The sequence below is a fragment of the Canis aureus genome, chromosome 3 (assembly GCF_053574225.1).
Source record: "Canis aureus isolate CA01 chromosome 3, VMU_Caureus_v.1.0, whole genome shotgun sequence".
In the NCBI taxonomy this organism is placed as follows: domain Eukaryota; kingdom Metazoa; phylum Chordata; class Mammalia; order Carnivora; family Canidae; genus Canis; species Canis aureus.
Genome location: NC_135613.1, coordinates 16,255,214 through 16,272,891, shown reverse-complemented (window position 1 = coordinate 16,272,891; position 17,678 = coordinate 16,255,214). Strand labels below are relative to the sequence as shown.

Genomic DNA, 17,678 nt, shown 5'->3' with positions numbered 1-17,678 from the left:
AACAGTGTGTCCCGCACAGCCTGCTTCATCGGTCTTTTTTTGCAAGTCTAGGTGTGCAGAAGCTGCTCAGGAGATGTTGAACAAATAAATGAATGAATCCTTCTAAATTTTAATGGGACTAGGGTCTGTATAATCATGATCTCAATCAACACATGTGAAGAAAGATAAAGTATTGGCCACAACTGCAGTTTCTTGGGCGCCTGGGTGGCTCAGTCAGTTAAGTGTCTGTCTTTGGCTCAGGTCATGATCTCAGGGTCCTGGGATCAAGTCCCGTGTTGTCAGGCTCCCTCCCCAGTGGAGAGAGGCTGCTTCTCCCTTTGCAGTATCTTTTTTTCTTTTTAAGATTTTATGTATTTATTCATGAGAGACACAGAGAGAGGCAGAGACACAGGCAGAGGGAGAAGCAGGCTCCTCACAGGGAGCCAGATGTGGGACTCGATCCCCGAACTGGGATCACGCCCTGGGCCAAAGGCAGAAGCTCAACCTCTGTGCCACTCAGGCGTCCCTCCCTTTGCAGTATCTTGATTTAAATGCACACATGCATATACACCCCAACATCCAAATGCCACCTTCTAGAGAGAAAGTGGCTGGATCCTCATTTAATAGTTTACATAAATAGCTCTTTAATGGGCAACAAGCAGCTAAGGTCAGTCATATATATATATATATATATATATATGGGATTATAGTAATATCAAATATTCTAGCTTCTATAGAGATGTTCATATTTGCTCAGTATCCCTTTTTCACTGGGACAGAAACTAGGGCCTCTTATTTGTAGGAAAGGAGAAGAGAATATCTGTGGAGCACCTGCTCTGTGTCTGACACTGTGTATACCTTCTCTCATCAACCCCCAGAACACCTCTGTGAGGATGCTATTGGCTGCTCCATATTTCAGAAAGGGCTCGGGCAGGGTAAGCTCGTTCTCTAAGGTCACGCAGCCAGTGAATAGTGGAATCAGGCTTTGAACCCAGGTCCTTCCAGTTTCGAAGTACATATCCTTTCTTCACAGAGCGTGTGAAAAGGAGTGGTCAGACTGCCCTGATCTTAACATGTGGGGCTTCTAATGAAAAGAAATGCTCTGTCTTCTCTCCCCGATGCTCAGAGAACATGTGGTCAGTCCGATAGCTGAATGACACCTGTCCTCAAACATCCCCATGCAGCCATAACAATTGTTATCACCATACAGATTTTTTAACAAGGACTTAGGAATTGACCAAGTGAATGTAAAAAGTATTATGATATATTTAAAACCTGGGGGGAAATGGGAGAGAGAATATTGAGAAGAAAAAAAATCATTCTTTTCATTATGGAAAAAATACTATTTTTTTTTCCACGTAGACACAGGGCATATAAGTTAGACATGATGAGCTGTAAGATATTTATGGCACTTGCCAAGTGAGAGACACAAACCATGTGGTTCCCAAATCAAGAACCACAGTTTAAGGAGATGGAGGGCTAAGAGATTTATATAAATATACATCTATGAGTGATCACCGATAAACTACCCCAATCACACAGACTAACAGGACTCAGGCACTGGCAACAGTAAATCCAAAAGCTGGGAGGGAGTTCTCCTGGCACATCCTCATCAGGTATCCTGATGGGTTTTCCGCCGCTGGAGACAAGCTCTGGGTTTCATTCCGAGAATTGAGGGGGATGTACTTATCTTTCGGTTAGGACCGAATTAATTTTAATGCAGCTTTGTGGCTCCTGTTTAAACAGCTGTTTATTCTCTCCCCAAGAAGTTATCTAATGTGCTTTTGGAGGCAGCCACTTGGACTCTGCTTGTATAACAGTCTTGGAGAATAACCCTAAACCCTGCAAGAGACAAACAAGCAGAGGCCAATGGAAATTTATAGCGTAACCCAAGCTTGCGGAATCATAAAACTCGGGTGTTTTCCTTAATATAGTCAGAGCCTCACAATTCAAGGGTCAGGAATTTGAAACATTGGCAGGCTTCCTACGACAAATATGGTGGTCTGAAATCCTAAACATCTGGCTCTAGTTCTCAAAGACACTTTATAATATCAGATCCTGAGATGGAGTGACTGGTTCCTAAGGATTTTTCTAGAACAATGGTGGCATTTTAGAAAAGGAAAGAAAAGAGGGGAAAAAAATGAACAACAAAACATTGCAGATTTTGAACATAAAGTGAGGTATAAGGTGTGTGTGTGTGTGTGTGTGTGTGTGTGTGTGTGTTAACAGATATGGCCACTGGCAAACAAAATTTCTTGGGAAAAGAAAGAAAATAATTTAGAAAGAGCCATATACCTGTCAGGCTCAGACTATTATTAAGATTCTCTCCGTCTCACACTTGCACATAATCTTGAAGTCTATCAGACAAATCACAGTGGGCCTAGAGTCTTACTGGTGGGGTCTAAAAGAAACACATCAATTTTCGAACACTAACAATTTTAAATTAGGACAAGAAGGAATATTGTTAGTAATGCCGAGAAGCAAGAGGGAGGCATTTCAACTTGCAGAATAACAATACGATTAAATTGAAATCGTTGTTTTCCGAACACAGTCATTTTATAAAATGTACAGTAACGCTTTTATATGTAAATTATCTAAACTCAAAAAACCTTTCACTTTAAATTGAATTGAGACTAGCTAAAAGTAGAACACTTTGGTGAAAACGTGCTTAAAATGAATAAAACTGCAAAGTGAAACAAATAATATTTTGCAGAAAAATACTGCAAATAAATGCTCGGTTTTTCTTTCCTTTTTGTTGTTGTTATTGTTTATTTGTTTTGCTTTTGATTGATGGGTGTTATACTAAGAGAAACAGATAAAACTCCTGCCTGCAAATTCATTTTTAACTCTGCTGCCTCTTAAAGTTAAGTGATATTTTCCAGTTGGTAAATTATAAATGTTACCAATACATTTCAGAGGAGGGAAGTATAGGTGAAAACATTATGAGCCAGTGTAAGATCGGACACACTTATTCATTTGAATAAAGATGCTGATTCCAACATGTCTTTTCAATGCATCTGGGGGTGTGTGTGGGGGTCTCATTTGCTTTGTAAAAAGTCTTATTTAAAATCCCTCTCCTTTTCCTTAATTAACAACATGCATATCTCCCAATTGACAAACATCTCATCTTGGTGCTCTTCCTTGGGTGGCTGTTGGAATATCTGCAGACTTTTTCAGTGCTCATGTGACCATCTCCCCAATGAGACCATGTGCTCTTTTAAGGTAAGCTTGGTATCTTTGGATTTTTGCTCTTTTCCTGAGCTGCCACAACAATCTGATAGAAGATTTAGCATATGGTGGTCTCCTGAGACCAAATGCACAGGGATGGTTGGCGAGAGTATCAGGAAGCTGTCAGAATAACCCCTCCCCCATGAGCAGTCCCCCTGTGGTGATGGCCACCCCGGTGCCAGCAACCGTGCCTCACAAAGTACAGGCAGAGACTTAAAAAAATGGGCTTCGAGAGGAAAAGTGGTTACTCACACAACCAAAGGTTGGAGGTGGAGGGGGCTGGATCTGAAACCAGGTGTGTGTGATGGGAGGCTCATAATCTTAACCAATCCCCTTTAGATCTGCTGGACAAGAATTCTGCTCCTCCATTTATCCCCTACTCTATAGTGTCTGCTACCTTACAGAGTTAAAAAAAAAAAAAAGTATCAGTTCAAGTTATTTCAGAAGAATATTCTCCTTAAGTCATGGACCATGACCATGCACCCACCCTATCTCCTGCTCTTCGGCTCAGCTCCTCAGTTCTCTCAAAGCCTTGTTTCATTTTTTGCCCAAATCAATCAACAGAACAATTCCTGGCATAGAGTAGGGGCTTGAGAAATATTGTCACCCAAATAAATAGTTCCTTCACACACACACACACACACACACACATACAAATATCTGCAGTAAAACTGGGAGTCTCTGGAGCTATAGGCCTTCTCCATCCAGAGTATGGAGAGAAGCAGAGAATTTCTCAATGTATGTATTCATCAATTTGTATCGTGATGAATAGTAAAAAACATGCTTTCCATTCAGGTATATGGAAAACAGGGGGATGCTACTCATCTAGTTTTAAAGTCTGACTGCGACTCTAAAGTTGGCAAAAAAGAATCAAATTCATTTAACTCCAAACACTGTAAAACCCCATGATAACTCCTGAAACAGTTTTTTTTTCTTTTTCCTTTTCTTTTCTTTTTTTTTCTTTTTCCTTTCTTTTCTTTTTTCTTTTCTTTTTTTTTCTTTTTTCTTCTCTCTCTCTCTCTCACTCTCTTTCTCTCTCTCTCTCTCTGGCACTACAATAATTCTTTTATGATGGTATCCACTGAGAATCCCTCATGGAATTTCTCTTAACATGGAGATGCATATGGCCTCTGTGGTACAACAGCTGCATAACTACATAATTGTTTACAAATGCGCAAAATAAGTACCCAAACCAATAAAAAATAATAACTCGGGCATCCATAAAGAAGAGATTCTATAAACATGCAATGGCCCATACTTTCTCTATAAATAACTGTGAGGCAAAAATACAACCACCAGAACCCCTTATTTCAAATCCCTTTCCATAAAGTAAATAGCGTTGGCAGTCTGGCAGGCTAATACCATTGTGCTTTCCCAAGCGAAAATACTTTTTTATTAACATTTATCATTTAGGCACCATTAAAAGAACTGTAGTAAAAGTGGATCCATTTACAATAAGTCACTCGGTGTTGAGTCCACAATATTCTGAATATGTTTCAAACCAGCACATGTCTTCCTGCCATCACCAAGGAGATAGGGGTGCGAGGGGTTACAGAAAGGAGAATACTAATACGAAGTGATGGTGAGGAGGAAGGAGAAGAAGAATACAGATCCTTTTAAATACGTTTCCAACTACTGCCCAAAAAATCTTCCGCAAGACCTGCCAGAGACCAGCCCTAAGGAATTCTGTACTCAAGTTTCTAAAAAAGCAATGAAGTCTTGCCCTTCAGGGCTTCTGCTGGAAATACTCTCCCTTTCCATTCCACCTCCTCAGTCTGTCTGAGGAAACTCCTATTCACTCATCAAAACACAACTCAACCATCTCCTCTTTCAGGAAACGTTCCTAGTCCGATATCAGAAGAGGGCAAACCATGCCCTTCGCAGGGTCCTCTATCAATGTATGTGCTCAACACACAATTGCTGATCACCTATCAAGATCCAAGCACTGTTCAAAAGGCACTAGAGATATAACAAGGAATAAGATGGACAAAAAGCTAGTCGTTTATAACTACATAACTAAGTAGGTAGCATAGTATCAGCTAGGATTATATTATTTCCGGTTCTATACTTATGCAATTATTATGCTATGTCTCCCAGAATAGACTATTGACTACTGTTTCTCTATATTCACTTGGTTCCTCAATTTAACACTGTCAATTGACTTAAATTGAATTTTAAAAACCATGTGAACCATCAGCATGGTGTGGGTTAAATGCTAGGCCTACGGGCAGGGATTGTATTTGTACAAAATACCTCTGCCCTCCAGGAGCTTAGAGCCAATGCCTGGGCAACACCGCTCAGATTTCCCCTGTATATAAGGATGCCTGTCATATTGGATCAGGGCTCACCATAAGGACCTCATTTGAACTTGATCACCTCTGAAAAGACCCTATTTCCAAATAAGGTCATACTCTGAGTTGTGGGAGGTTAGGACTTCAACTTGTCCTTTGGATCTTTATTTGGGTGACACAATCCAATCCACAGCAGCAGAGCAGTGTGTTGGGGGCGGGATGGGAGGCGTCCGTGGTAAACAATACAGTAGGGAAAGGGCATGTTGTCCTTTCCCCAAATATCTGGGCTGGGCCCTGTCTCCTCCACTTACTACCTGTGACCTGGAGAAAGTCTGTACCACGTTGTCCCTGTTTTCTCATCTGTAAAATGAGAAAGTTATTAGCACATACCTCAGAGCTAGTTAGGAGGATTAAATGAGCTAACTCAAGGATAAGGTAGATGAGTAGTTGATGGACTTAAGAGCTTCCCCCCACCACCACCTTTTCCTTTCTTTTAGACATTCCTCTTGCTGATAATGTACATTAAGATGTATCCTCTCTGAGAACACAATATTTCTTACTCAAAGCCATGCAAAACCTCCTGCAGCAGACATCTTGGTTGGCAACCCCATCAGCCTTCTCCCCTGCAGGGTTCCACATGCTTACCCAGCATCCTTGCAGCCCAGGAGGCCATGTGACAAAGTACACATGTGAATCAGACGTACGCAGAAGTCACTTGAGGGATTCTGGACAAGCATTTGCCTTTCCAGATAAAAGGGTCAGACCCAGCTGGTACCATTCCCTTCTCTTTCTTCCCACCTGGAACCCAAATGGTATGCCTAGCACAGTGATGGCCGTCTAAGAGCCTAGAGGAATGACCTAGAGAATCACAGGGATAGTGACCCAGAACTCCGACAAGTGTTGAGCTGCTGAGCCAGCTGAGTCACTGCCAGCAACTGCCTCCCTCTGGGCTTCTTATTAAGCAAGAAAAGACAGAGCCTTATTTGCTTAAGCTAATTTTACTTGTGTTTTCTCTAACCTGCCACTGAACTCACTCCTCAGTGATAAACCTTTTAATTGGTCTCCGTGTTCCCAATCCTAAACCATGATGATCCATTCTCCACCTGACAACTATGGTGCTGGCGTGAGTCAAGTCATAATATGTCATACATATCATATGTGATATATCAAACATATCATATGATATTGTATCATATCATATCAATCTCTCTCCAGCTGAAAACCATCCAGTGGCTCCTTACTGAAACCAGAATCAGGGGACTCCTGGGTGGCTCAATGGTTGAGTGTCTGCCTTTGGCTCAGGGCATGATCCTGGAGTCCAGAGATCGAGTCCTGCATTGGGCTTCCTGCATGGAGCCTGCTTCTCCCTCTGCCTGTCTCTGCCTCTCTCTCTCTCTCTCTCTGTCCCTCATGAATAAATAAATAAAATCTTAAAAAAAAAAAAAAAAAGGAAAAAAGAAACCAGAATCAAGTGTCCAGCCCTCCCATGGTTTACAGGGCTCTGTGAGATTCAACCCCAGCCCACCTCTCAGCTTTCACCTGGAACTTGCCCCTTGATTTATTCTGTTCTAACTCCACTGAGCCTCTCTATTCCCTCAAACATGCCAAGCTCCTTTCCACGTCTAGAGGTCTCAACAATTATTTCTTCTGCTTGGGACACTTCTGCTATATCTTTGAGTAACTGGCTCTTTGTCATCCTCCGTGTCACTCCTAGAACAGCACCTTACCCAGGGAGGACTGTCAGGACACGATTGGTGAACAGAGAGCAAATCTAACATTCATTAGCACAATAGTGTGACACAGTCACATTGTGAAAGGGGACCCCATGGAAGAGTTTTGGGTTTATCCAGCTACCTAATGTCCATAATTTGTATTCTTTTTCCCACTTCCCTCCTCATTTCACCAAGTACAGTCTCCTGGAAATAAAACCTGGAGGTGTGCACATGTGTTTATCCACCAGGCCCTCCTACTTGGAGGTCCAGCCAGGTGTTGACCCCCTGCTCCCTAAGTCCCAGACTGTAGGTCATTATTTTTCTCATACTACATTCATAGTGGGACCCATGCATTAGTCTGCTAGAGCTGCCATAACAAAATACCCACACTGAGTGGCTGGAACAGCACAAATTTATTTTCTCATAGTGCTGGAGGCTAGAATTCTTAGGTCAAGGTCTTGGTAAGTTTGGTTTCTTCTGACGCCTCTGTCTTCAGCATGAGGATGACCACCTTCCCACTGGGTCCTCACACCTTCTCCCCGCTATGCATTGCACACTTCATGTCTCTTTGTGGGTCCAAACTTCCTCTTCTGAGAACACCAGTCAGACTAGATTATGGGCCACCCTAATGGCCCCATTTTAACTTCATCACCTCTTTAAAGATCCTCTTTCCAAACACATTCACAATCTGAGGTAGGGGGTAAGGGCTTCAACCCATGAAGTACCAAATACGCAGCCTCGAAGGACAGAGCTTTGCTGGTCCGGTTAGCAGGAATGTTCTATCTCTTACGGCTCACACTATGACCTGTGTAACTGTCATTCCTGGCAGTCTCTCTCTTGAGATGGCTAGGTAATATTTTGTTATAGAAAATTTCAAACATAGCTCACAAAAGAGAAACTAATTAAATGATCCCATAGTCCACCAAGAACTACAACACTGCCCAATTTTGAGTCGTTTACCCTGCTCTTCAACTGCTTCCTCTAGATTATTTTAAAGCAAATCCCAGACATCTCACTGGTACATTTTTCAGTATGTCTAACACAAGATGAATTTTATTTAAAATATTATCATGCTTACCAAAATAACAGTACTTTCTTAATACTATCGATTACCTACTCCATATTCAGATTTCCCTGATTGTCCCAGAAAATTGTCTTTGAAAGTAGGTTCATTTAAATCCAAATCAAGACATGCTTCACGTATTGCATTTGGATGCCGTGTCTCTCACATCTCTTTTAATCCATGCAACATTTTGAAGTCAGATACACATTGTCTTCGCACTCAGAGCACTTTCTCACTTAAGACATCACGGCAGGGCATCCATCATCCAAGATACAGGAGCCCGAGAGCTCTGGCTCCCACGAATGGGAGGGGGGTTCAGGCTGCTTCTTCACCGAGCTCTCACAGATTACAGATGATTTAATGTCCAGGAGGGCAGCTGCTGAAAGATATGCTCTTTCTCTTTCCAAGTGAGCTTTGTTCTGAATTTGGATTAATTTAAATGGCGCGTGCACAGAGGGAATTTGTAAGATATGTTTACGGAATAATTGTGATCAATACTCATGCGTTTATAAGTGGGAGTGTGTGCGCAGTAGGCTTTGAGGAGGCTCCTGTGTGCTCACTCTTTAACGGTGATCAATACTCATAGTCAATCACCAACAGGGGAATCGGAGCAAAACATTTATATTCAAACTGTGCTGGGTCCCCTTATGGAAGGTTCTTTCATTTGGTCGGTTAGTCGCAAATACATTTATCAGACAATGTTATACAGGGATGGAACTATAAAAACACATTTTTAAGCATTAAAGGTTTATCATTCCGTCATCTGTTCATACTTTCATCACCAAGATCTTTGGGGCTGGTCTTTCAAACTATTATTCCTGAACAGCTGTATGCTCTAAAATTGATGGTCTTCTTAGTTGATAGATCCACAAAAAAATTGTTAAATATTCAACAAAGCTCTCAATGGCTGCAGCCACCCAGTCTGAACATTTCCCTTCAAAGCATATATACCAGTCTGATAAGAGCCTCTTGCTCTTATTTGTTGAAGCAATTATTCAGTGCAGTGATTACTGAATACGCCCCACAAATGGTACATTTCTTCAGAGGGGATAGTAATATATTTTAACATGTGTATACCTGCACGTCACTTTGAACATTACAATTTCCGTGTAACACTGGAGGATTCATGATATATTTGTTTCTCCAGTGTGCAAAGGCCAGACTAGCATGAACAGAGCTGGGCGCAATCTTTGGCTAATTTAGCCAGTTGGCTTTAAAGAAACTCTTGAAATACTTCCCTATCGTGACCCTCCATTTTCCAAAATCCCTGTTGAGTGGTCATTAGGTCCTAAAATCCAGCCTCGACAAGCAGATTAGTTACTTGTGGCCCAGATGTCAGTGAACGCACAAGCAGAAAATAAAATCGTGCAGAGACAAGCAAGGCACACGCTCTGCAGCTTTAATCACATCAAGAGACTGGGGTGCTCAGTGGTCCCCCGGGTGTGGGCATCCGGGCAGAGAGATGTTGGAAGCGCTCGGTGGGGCAGTGGGCACGTATGGCGGGGAACCAGGCAGAAGCCAGAGCAGCCGTCCCATTTCTTGAACATGCTGCTTCCAGAAGCAAGTCTCCGGGTGGTTACCTGTGTATGCAGCCTGGTGGCTCTCCATGCCGTCTGGGGAAATGGGTCCCCGTCTGCCCCAACTTACAGGCCATTGGATGATATGAGGGAGCAGTTAGATGTGGACAAAACACCTGTTCTCGGGCTCCAGGTGGGAAAGACAAGGTCCACTTGGGGTACAGCTCTACGGGAGAGCCACTGCTAGGGGAAGGACAGGCGTGAAACTACATAAAATGAACAACCGGCAAGGACGCAAACTGTCTCTTGGGGAGAGGAGGCCACGCAAAGCAAATCCCTTGGGTGTCATCACTTGTTTGGGGGGCGACCCGGGAAGGGCACAGCGGCACTTTCCCCTGGCAGGGCCGCGCAGGACACACATGTGGCTGGAAGATGTTTCAGGGAAGGAAAGTCGGGTAAGACGAGAGGGGCTGGGTCCGAGATGAGCAGAAGGGCTCTGGAGAATCGGGACCTGGGGGCGCGGACCCCGACGGCCGAGCGCTTGCACCAGGCCGGGCCTGCTCCCCGGGGCCCTGGGCGCCCAGCACCCGCCGCCCTGCAGGCCCTCCTTCAGCCAGACACCGCCAACACGCTGCTCTCTGTGATCACTGCTTAGCTTAAATGAGTTAATCTCGTTTTCCAGATGAATTGTTATTTTGTCTCCCGCAGGCTGTGATTACCGGATAAAAGTATTGTGTTAACAGGAGGGCTGGGGGCTTTGGGCGCCGCATCCCGCGCACATGTAACCAGCTCGGCTCCGCTCACCTTTTCTCCCCTTTCTGTGTTTAATGGGGTTAAAAGAACGGGGAGAGGAGTCGGGGAGCTGTGGAATGACACTCGGGGCGGTAAACCTTTCAGATGAATTATGGCCCCTCATGAGAGGTCAGAGGGCCAATTTATCTTCATGTTTGGAAACACAGTTTATAATCCTGACAAAATTTAAAACACATCTAGGGCAAAAGAGACGTACAAACGACACCGAGTTCTCGACCCTTCCTTTTTCTGAGCTGCTCTCGGAGCACATCAGCTAGCAAACAGCTCTGGGCTGAGGGGCCACTACCTGGAAAGCATTGTTTCTGGGATGCTGTCAAAGTTTGTTTGCTTGTGTTTGTTTATTTATTGAAGGAAAGCCAAAGCCTGGGCTCTCCCCTCAAGGAGCTTTATTATGCCTCTGTGACTGATGGTAGGTAGCATCATGTCTCTCTTTAATTTTTAAAAAATTGCTTCGGAGTGTAGACAGTAATATATGTCATCGGAGGTGCAGACTCTGGTCTTAAGCCCATCCTGCACCTTCTTTAACTCTGACGTCTTTGGCAAGTTGCCTGTGTCCTTTGAGCCTCAGCCTGGCATCTGGGAAGGGGTAACAATCGCCCCCAACTTTCAAGGTGATTGTAAAAATATGCAATAAAGCACGCAAGCTTTGAGCAGGTGCTGAGTGTTTAATAAGGAATAGCCCCAAAAGGTATTATTTCCTAAGGTAGTTACTGAGTCATAGACTTGATACCAAGGCTGGGTGGGAGAGCAGGGAAGAAACAAAAAGAGGTCATGGGTGGGTGCTGGATTTAGCAAACCAAAATACTGGATGCCTAGTTCAATTCTAATTTCAGATAACCAACAAATAATTTCTTGGTATAAATGCAGCCCTATACTAATATATGTCCTATAGTATATATAGACTATACATATACACATACATAAATACATAAAGTGTATGTATAAATACTATAGTATAAGTATGTCCCAAAGATTGCCTGGCTACATTTATAATAAGAAACTATTTGTGCGTGTGTATATATATATATATATATATCTTATACTATAGTGTGTACACACACACACACTATATATATATATGGTATAAATATGTCCCAAAGATTGCATGGCTACATTTATACTAAGAAACTATTTGTTTGTCTGTGATTCAAATTTAATTGGGTATCTTGCATTTTATCTGGCAAGACTAGCTAAGGATTTGAGGTCAGAAGCCCAAGACTGAGTCTTCCTTACCAGCTGTGTAACTCAGGGACAGATACTATAATTTTCTGAGCTCCAGTGTCCTTCCCTATGAAATAAGGCTAACTGTAAAAGTCATACCTGCATAATTTACAGAGTTGTGGGTAGAATCAAACAATGTATGTGAACACGATTTGTAAACTGCAAGTATCATTCCTTTTTCATTTTTTTTTCTTGTTCATTTATTGCTTTAGAAGAGAAATAGACTAATGTGCAGCTAATTTTACAGAGGGGCCTGGGGCCTGATTAGGGTATGGAGGGGGGAATCTTTGTCTAAGGCTTTGCTCTATAGGGAAGGGGGAAGGACAGGGTGTCTTCCCAACCACAGGGAGGGAGGGAGGGGGGACCCCCTCCACGCTACTGTGACCATGTTGGCAGCAGGCAGCCTGGTAAAGTGGTGTTTCCTGTCAAACCTACAGTGGCATGTTTCTGAGTGTCCTTCTCAAGGATGGTCTCCGACTAGTGAAGTCTGACGTGGATGCTTCCCAATGAGAGGTGCCCCAGATTCCCATATAGGAGCTGCTGAGGATAAAGGATGTCTATATTCATTATTCCTTCCTATTCTTTGAGATGGTGATTATAATCTGGAGATGCTACATGCTTCAGAATGGAAAATCTTGACATATTCTGAGCATCTCCCAGCTTTGACTATCCTGGTATAAATCCTAGCTTCACCACCCCCTAGGTGTATAACCCCAAGCAACTTGCTCCATATCCATGAACTTCAGGAGACACAACAGGAACCATCGGGTGGCCCAGCTGACTGAGTTGTTGAGGATGCTATGGTCTTCTGCACACATGTGAAGCATGATCTCACTGCCCTCTTCCTTGGCTCATGCATTAGTACAAAGTGACTATCTTTTAAAATGTGGGTGAACACAGCAGCCACTGAACCCCTAGTTTATCTCACGTGGTATTTCTCAGACACTAGGGATAAAAGAGCGCCAACTGCAGAATATGGGGGAAGATGTCCTCCAACATGCAAAGCTGGGACGCTACTGACTTTGGACATTCCTAGCACCCATTTCCCACTTGACTCCTGACACAGCAGTGGAGTACTGGGACTCACAGACCCTTCCAGTGTAAACACTCCAGAGTGACCTGAGGAGGAAGCTGCAAAGAATAGCCCCTGAAGATGCCTGGTGCCTCGGGTGTGGGTGTTGTGTACAAGAAGTCCAGCACTACGGGCCGGTGAGGTGGCATGGGCACACACTCATCACCCATGTTTTATACACTGCGCACCTGTTTTCATATATTTGGGTGTTTTATACAAATGTGGGGAAAAAATTAGAGATTTTTTTGCATGCAGGTAAAGTCTGACTATGGTAGTTTTTTAAGATATTTGAGGAATGCTTTTGGTTTCAGGTGAGTAATATTCTGAATGGAGTGAAGGGTGGAAGGAGGGTGAGGAGAGTAAAATAAACCCCTTCACATCTGAATGATCAGAATCAACACGGCAGCAAGGCTTTCCTGACAACCCAGGATGTCAATTACGCAAACAATTTGTTCACGAAAGGACATAAGTTTATCTTCTGTTTGAAATATTCGATGGTTTGCATGGGATGTGGTGTCTTTTAGGCTACTGGGGAGCTGATAGATTCACTTCTAAAGGCAGTCTGTGGGGATGCCTGGATGGCTCAGCGGTTTGGCACCTGCCTTCGGCCCAGGGCGTGATCCTGGAGACCCGGGATCGAGTCCCACGTCAGGCTCCCTGCATGGAGCCTGCTTCTCCCTCTGCCTGTGTCTCTGGTGTCTCTGCCTCTCTCTGTCTCTCTCTCTCTCTCTCTCTCTGTGTCTCATGAATAAATAAAATCTTAAAAAAAAAAAATAAAGGCAGTCTGTATCTCAGTCAGCACTAAAGGTGAGATCCTGGAGACCTGGGATCAAGTCCTGTGTCAGGCTCCCTGCATGGAGCCTGTTTCTCCCTCTGCCTGTGTCTCTGCCTCTCTGCCCCTCTTTCTCTCTCTCTCTCATGAATAAATAAAATCTTAAAAAAAAAAAAAAAAAACCTTCTGAGAAGTTAGATGATCCCATTGGTACTCTGTGTGAACACAAGTCACAAGGGGGACCAAGGCTCAAGAGAGGATGCTCTTTCTGGTACACAGAATGTCAATGCTTCCATATCTGGAAAAACGTCTACTATGAGGGGAGATGGGACCAAGCACTGTGCCAGAGAAACGCTTCAGAGACACTCATTTCTCCAACTCCTTCCCTTACCTTCTTCCTGGCTGACAAAGGAGGAAGTTGGGAAAGAGAAACGAAAAGAATGAAAGAGAAAAAGGTTGGGGCCCAGAGACAGCCAGAGAGATGCAGGCCTTGACTCTAGAGGAAAAACTGAGATGGAATTGTGACACCCAGGATGTCCCCAGAGAGAAGATTCTGGAAGAAAACACTTAATCCAAGGGCAGAGGAAGACAGTGGTATAGGTGCTTCTGCCTGGCTCTGGGAAGAAATAATAAATGTGTCTGAGGATGCCTGTGTATGGAAGTTAAAGGCAACTGTATTCAAAAAGCTTCCCTGATGGTCTGAAAAAGAATACAGGGTCAAAGGAAGCAAAAGTTCATCAAAAACGGTACCATATGTATTGAAAATATTTCCTCTTCTGCTAACCTTATTACATGCTATTGAACTTTATTAAATATGGGACTTCCGTGGAAATGTTTTAAATAAAAATATACTTTGATAAAAGAGGTGTGATTGTGTTTATGGTCAAATAAGGGAAAATTCATATTCAAATTTTTAAAAAAACTACCATCTCTGGCTGCTAAGTATATTCCACTGCATGGAACTTCTTGGAGATGCAAACCTATGTTACCCATTGCTATATGCACGGCATGTACACCATCCTCCATACTCAGGAAGTGTGATTTAGAGAATAGATAAATGGATACCTACTCCTAGCAGTTCAGGTTCTTTAATAAAGATACACTACCACCACCTGGTGACAACATACCAGAATTGCAGGAATAGGGTTTTTTGTTTTATTCTTTGTTCTTGTTTTTTAATGCTAGTGCACACAGAAGCAGTATAATCTCGTGGTACATATGGCATTACACAAAGTCACCAAATGCAAAGAACTAGGAGCAAGAAAGCAAATAAATATTAAACTGCTTTGTTCAGGTGATCTCAAGCAGTATCAGCTTTTTCCAGTCCTTTCCTGTCATTTTAAGTATTCACTTCACAGAATCTTCCCATATTTTCTAGGCTGCACAACTATAGGCTAACAACAGAGCCAGAGCCAGGTTCTCACGTTAGCTCAGGCAGCCTGGAAGGGGGAGCAGAGCTTGATTGACAGCTGACAAACTGCGGATAGAACAAAGACAGCGGCTTCATCCGGGACACTGCTGCTTTTCTATGGCCACATTTGCTTTTCCTTGTTTTCATATCCTCTCAAAAGAAGACCCTTTGACTCTTTTTTGCTTTGTTTTGTTTTGTTTTTCATATAGACCATGTAGTCAGCTAGGTCCGGAAGCTACAATGAATATAAAGTACTGGGCAAAACAACATTTGATAAATGTAAACAATATGCATAGAGAAAACCTCTCAGATGAAAAATCCACATACATTTTTAGCGGCCGGCAGACTGAATGCAAATGGCTTTCGAAAATATAAGTGGCTGGCTTTTTAATATCAAAGAAATCACAGGCTTTTCTCTAACACTAAAAACACCGCTGCACTAAAAAGAAAGAAGTAACTAAATAAACTGGGCGGCTGATTTTCAGCACGCAAAAAGTCACTGTCACTGCCTCTGCCCTCACCTTAGGAGTTCTTATACTTCTAGAAATGTTAAATGGGTGGTGGTGGGGTAGGTGAAGTGAATCAGGAATGCTGTATTTTTAAGGCTCCCCCTCAAAACCAAATGCACTTCCTGTTTTAGAGGAAGAAGAAGCAATTAAGAAAAAAAAAAAATCAAATGAAAGACTTCGCCCAGCTCACAGATGAAGCCCTGCGATGTCAGTGCTTTGGAAATGCTCGGCTTCGGTGGCTTTCCAAGGCAACGCGCGGGCAGTCTTGCCTGAAAGAAAGGAGTCAATAGGGAGAAAATAAATAGAGCATTTCCAGAACTCACCCAGCAGCTCGGAAAACTGTCTGCTTACTATTACACAGTTTTAACATTGTCATAATCATTTTCACAGTAAAGATACCCTTCCTGCAGTTTAGACCAAGAATGCATGACTAATTTTAACCACTTGTGCAAATCTCCTAATGGAAATTTCAAACAGCTTTTATGGATTAGGGTTTTGTAAACTGTAGGGACAGAGCGGCCACAGATACCACAGGGCGGTGCTCCTCACACCAAGCTGTGGATGCCTAAGGAGTTCCCGAACAACAGCGGGCGATCACAGTACCCCACAAGCTAGAGGTCTCCTGGGCACCACGTGCAGTGCACGTCATGCGTGTACAGTTGCTACAGCTGAGGGTCATGGACGTGCAGACAAATGGTCGTGTGCTACCATTTCAAGATGCGCCAGTAAGTTCTGGAGGCGAGCAAAGTCGAGAGGAGCCCCCCTCCCCATATGATCTCCCCGAGTTCAAGCCATACAACCTCATGGTGGTTAAAAAGAAAATCTCGAACTGCCCCTCTCCATGACCATGACCTGAAGGGCATCTGGAGGACTGACCCCTACTGTGACCCCTGGTTCACTTGACCTACCCCCCCCCACCCATTTAACATTTCTAGAAGAACTGGGATGGGAGACTGAAGAATCGTGTCCTCCTGCAGATGGATAATTTCGATAGCTGCACAAAAACGAGAATCCACTCAATGCCACTGAATTGCATCAGTGCATAAAAATCATCAATTTTATGGTGCCTATATTTTAACACAATTTTTAAAAAGTGAATCAAGTCCGCAAGTCCAAGTCCCTTTCCACTGAGATGGACTATAGTCATGGTCACACGTGTAAAGAATATTGTTATAACCGCCTCTTTGCCCATAACTGTGCCAGAAACTCAGAGCTTTAAAGAAAAAAAAAATTGAGGCAAATTCTTCCCCTTTAGGCGGTCAAAGTCAGTGGGATAGTTGGAAACATATTTTTGTTTTGTTTCCCCCAATGCCCAAATTCAAGCAGTTGGAGTTTCTGGGGCTTTTAACCTCATTCATGGAGATTCTCACTTTTACCTTGTCAGCAATTTTCACAGGAGAGTTGGGGGAGAAGCAGAAGTCAAGACAGGAGGCCAACAAGGGAATCGGCTGCCCGGGTGACCGAGGGTCTTTATGAAGCACAGAGAAGGAACAGGCTCTTGTCCGGAGGGAGGAGCGAAGAGATGTCCCCCCTCTTGCCTCCTCTGCCCTCTGCCCTCTGGGTTCTTGACTTCCCTCATGGCTAAAGTCAAGGTTCCTCAGCCCTCAGCCTCATACTCCATCCTCGGGGGAGCCTTCTGGGATCCCACTAATCCCTGCAGGATCTGACAGTTCCAGAGGCTTGCCTTTCAGACGGATCGCCTTCGGGAAGGAAGCAGAAAGTTCTAGGCTGACTTGGAAAAGAAGCTTTGGGGCAGGTGTTTGCTCCAGAAGCCCAGGACTCCAGCGGGTGGGGGTGGGGGGAAAGGGGGAGCACTGTCAAGGCATCTGGTCTCAAGGAACCCCACACTGGTCCCTTTCTCCACAGTGAGTGGTGGGGTGAAAATGGGACCCGAGAGGGCAGGAGCTCTGGAGTAAGAGCCTCCCCTGACCCCAGAGCACACGGCATCCTCTAAACTCGCTCTGAAAATGTGCCCACAGCACATCTGATTCCTCTTTGATGTCTTCTTGACGTTCTCAATTCCTTTTCTTTCTTGCCTTTGGCTTTCTACCCAGAGATGAAATCGTGTCACCTGCTCGCCTACCAGCTCT

General features: G+C 43.7%; 1 protein-coding gene across 6 annotated transcripts in view; it reads right to left on the bottom strand.

The window, feature by feature from the left end:
* Window positions 1-17,678, bottom strand: part of WWOX (WW domain containing oxidoreductase) — a 946,892-nt gene that overhangs the window by 421,318 nt on the left and 507,896 nt on the right. The window contains exon 10 of one of the 6 annotated variants that reach the window (XM_077890923.1): window positions 15,712-15,857. The exons of the other annotated variants lie outside the window; for them this stretch is intronic. Coding sequence (XP_077747049.1) covers window positions 15,735-15,857 — 123 coding nt within the window. The 3' untranslated portion in view covers window positions 15,712-15,734. Of the gene's footprint in view, window positions 1-15,711; window positions 15,858-17,678 lie in introns of those variants that run through there. 6 annotated transcript variants of the gene reach the window in all.